Source organism: Pistacia vera, unplaced genomic scaffold (genome assembly GCF_008641045.1).
Source record: "Pistacia vera cultivar Batoury unplaced genomic scaffold, PisVer_v2 Contig372, whole genome shotgun sequence".
NCBI classification, from domain to species: domain Eukaryota; kingdom Viridiplantae; phylum Streptophyta; class Magnoliopsida; order Sapindales; family Anacardiaceae; genus Pistacia; species Pistacia vera.
The window spans coordinates 279,062-282,551 of record NW_022196193.1 but is presented as its reverse complement, the minus strand read 5'-3'; the positions used below and the strand labels follow the sequence as shown (position 1 = coordinate 282,551).

At 36.0% G+C, this 3,490-nt stretch overlaps 1 protein-coding gene across 1 annotated transcript; it reads right to left on the bottom strand.

The window, feature by feature from the left end:
• Window positions 1–1,906: 1,906 nt before the first annotated feature.
• Window positions 1,907–3,065, bottom strand: LOC116140434 (putative methyltransferase DDB_G0268948). The gene is made up of 2 exons (XM_031426065.1): window positions 2,800–3,065; window positions 1,907–2,615 (listed from the first exon to the last, which is right to left on the bottom strand). Exons 1-2 carry the CDS (start codon window positions 2,947–2,949, stop codon window positions 1,971–1,973), a joined length of 795 nt encoding a protein of 264 aa, XP_031281925.1. The 5' UTR covers window positions 2,950–3,065; the 3' UTR covers window positions 1,907–1,970.
• Between the last annotated feature and the right edge of the window lie 425 nt (window positions 3,066–3,490).

The window sequence follows — 3,490 nt, the reverse complement described above, 5'->3', positions numbered from 1 at the left end:
CACAGCCTAAGCATTTCTGAATCTGCATCCTTATATGCGACTGCAGCTGCCGTTCCAATAACTGTACTACCATTATAGTAATACAAGTTGTTTCTCCTTGTGCCTTTCATTACCACAAGAGCGCCTGAAGAAACCTTTAGAATTCCACCTCGCATATTCACCGTGAAATCTTTAGATTCCAAGGCTCCCAAAGAGATGAGATTCTTTTTCAACTTCGGTACATACCGAATATCTATTAGCGTTCTAGTTGAGCCATCATGATTCTTCAACCGAATTGAACCTATCCCAGTTGTTTTACAAGCATCATCATTGCCCATATAAACAACTGCATCACGTTTTTCAAAATTAAAGAACCGCTCCTGGTGAGGACACATATGATAGATACAACCAAAATCCATAATCCACTCATTTGATCTAGAGGTGGATAGTAGGCTAACTAGAGAGAAATCAGACTCATCTTCTTCATGCTCAACAACGTATGCATCAAAAGCAGCTTTGCCCTCTTTCTTCTGCAACTTCGGACAATCTTTCTTCCAATGTCCTTTCTCACGACAAAAGGCATATTGAATGATTCAAAAAAAAAAAAAAAAAAAAGATATCATGAGTTGATATAAGTACGGATGATAACGATAGTCATATCACTAGGGTATTAGTATGGATTAACGGTTGGTGAACTGTTTTTCGAATGTGACCGACGAACGATGAATCACATGGATTTGCATATAGTCAATGATTTATCGTTTGGTCATATTAGTGTACGATGTAGTCCTTTACCCAGGGACATCGTGGTCGGACCAGGTACAGATGCACATGGTTCATATGGTGTATAAGTACGAGACTAGCCATGCATTGTATGTTAAAGCCTACTTGCTCATGCGTTGTTCATACGTGGAAATGAACGATGGTCAAGACGGGATTCGTTGACCCAAAATTATAGGATCGAGAGTACCCATTGACTCCTTCTGGATCTGAGTTCCTGGATGAATGTTGATAAAATTCATAAACCAAAATCACTTATCATAGTATAACATTAATTATACGAAGGTAATTTCGTGATGACGAGTTCCGGACATATTGATTGATGATTCAGAATGATATCGAGTTTAGGATTTTGACGATCTGTGAATCCATACTCGATCAAGATATGACAACGAAAGAATGTTACTTACATGGCAATAACTCCTAGAGTTGTTGCTTTAGCCGGGATGAGATCTAGTGGGCAAGGTCGGTTTCCAAAAATGAACCCATCAAGACGATGACCTCAAATTGCTTTGGTCACCATCGTCTTCCAAAGCATGTATTTGTTTTTCTGAAGCTTAATTGCAAAGCTTTGACCTATTGAACTGCTGAGAAGAGCTCTACCGTTGTTGGTGTTTATGGGTTGTGCCATAATTGATGTGACGATAGATAAATATGCTCCAGTGGCCAAAGTTGAGGTATTTGAATCAGCCTCATTGTTTGCTTCCGTTGACATTGGCGTGGGCTTGGAAGCTTTGATACAAAGTAAAAGTTTGGAAGAAAACTTAAGAGGAATATTTTCTCAGCTCAAATGAAGATTGAGTATTATATTTCTTTTATAGAATTGCCTAGTACAATATAAAAGACTCAACCAATGAAAATTTGTCAGATGAAAAGTCTCAAAAGCAATGAAAAGAACGAAAGAAATACAACTAATATTGGTTAAAACAAACTCCGTAAAATCAACTAAGAGAATATAAAAACGAATCTTGAAGAAGTTGCTGAGTGAATGACAGTTGTATTTAGCTTAAACTCCTTGCTAAGCTAAATCACCTGTAATTAAACTTTCTTAACACTTTTGTTACCCAGTAAAAATTGAATAATTAGTTGAAAAATGAATTACGAAAAGAGATTGAAACTTAACAGAAACATAAAACAACATAAAAGCAACTGACAAAAATTAATTTTCAATCTAAAATCAACAGAACACAATTGATTTCACTTTTTCATCTTCAATTATTATTTCCGACTTTCCCAATCCTAAGATAAACTGGATATCGAACAACCTTTTGGCTATGTCCATTTTCATTCCAAGCACGCTTAAAATTCTCAACAACATTGTCTGTGAGAAGCTCCACGCCCTTGTCCTTAGCAGTCTGATATGCTGACCATGACCTTAGGTAAGTAAAATAAGTATCTAAATCCATCAACTTCTCTATTACAAACTCAAATGGACCCGTATTTTCTTTCCCATCCACTGCCTCAAATGGGAAATCAATGCTTATATATTTTTCATCAACCATTTTACGTTGCGGTTCCCAGTAAGGCTCGCAATCAACGGTGTAAAATGGTTGGAAAACTGCATCTACAGAGTCATTAACTTGTGGTACAGTGTAGCACCACGCAGCAATTACTCCATGAGGTTTCTTAAGAACCCATTTTACCTGTTGGTAAAATTTTGGGAGGTCAAACCAGTGTATGGCTTGAGCAATGGTCACTAAATCCACACTTGATTGCTTTGCCACATTTTGTTCAAGCTCAGAGAAGGACATGATTGGAGAAGTGCATTGATATCGAATGTTGGGAAGCTTTGATGCATATTCTAGTTGTTTTGGGCTTGTGTCTGTAGCTATCACGTTCTTATAGATTCCAGCCAGCTGAGATTAATGTGTGAACAATGAAATTAAATCAAATTTCAATTGTGAAAGAATTACATAATCTGCAAGATCCTTGGCCAATTTTAAGGAATCGTACACAAATGGAAACTTGGAATGAGATAACCCATTGTCTCGTGAAATAGTTTAATGAATAAAGTAATGCAAAAGGAAAGGATGAACTTACAGATCTAGCAGCCTGGCCGCTTCCGGTACCAACATCCCAGGCAAGGTTGTGGTGGGGCGCATGGGAGGCAATGAATTGAAACAAATCTGGTGGGTAAGACGGCCTAGTTTGCGCATATTGCTTTGCCTGCTTGATGAATAATTCTGCCATTTTGCTTTCTTGTGAGCAAGTTAAGTTTTGAGATTGAAATATACTTATTCAATCCATCCTTTTTCTGCTATATATAGCTTCAAGTTTTACCTGTAATTGGTTGGTGTGAAGCCAGTGAGGACACACACACACCACTCAAACTCAATTCAAACTTTAATTTTAAACTTTAGAGAAAACGTGAGTTGCCGGTTTTGACCATTGGGACTTCCACGTAATTGCCTTGTTAATTACCCATCATTTATAAAGAATATATTGTTTGTCACAATTCACATCTCAGTATCTCACTAATTATCTAAAATCTGAACTTCTCATAAGTCTTAAAATAAGTACATATAATCAATTATTATGCATATAAATAATATGAAATACTAAACAAAAAATGACTTACTAATGTAACTAGGATGTTACTCTTTATAAATCATATTTCTTGTCAAATTTTAATTAAATTTAAATTTTTAATTGAACTTACTATGAGATTAAGCATTAATATATTAATTTTGGATTGAATGCACAGAATATTTTCAAAATTATAAAGATGCTT

Bases quoted from the DNA above. Each gene is read 5' to 3' on its own strand.
- LOC116140434 (XM_031426065.1), bottom strand. From the start codon at position 2,949: ATGGCAGAATTATTCATCAAGCAGGCAAAGCAATATGCGCAAACTAGG. The intron at 2,616-2,799 runs GTAAGTTCATCC...CATTAATCTCAG, and splicing joins GCGGCCAGGCTGCTAGATCT to CTGGCTGGAATCTATAAGAA.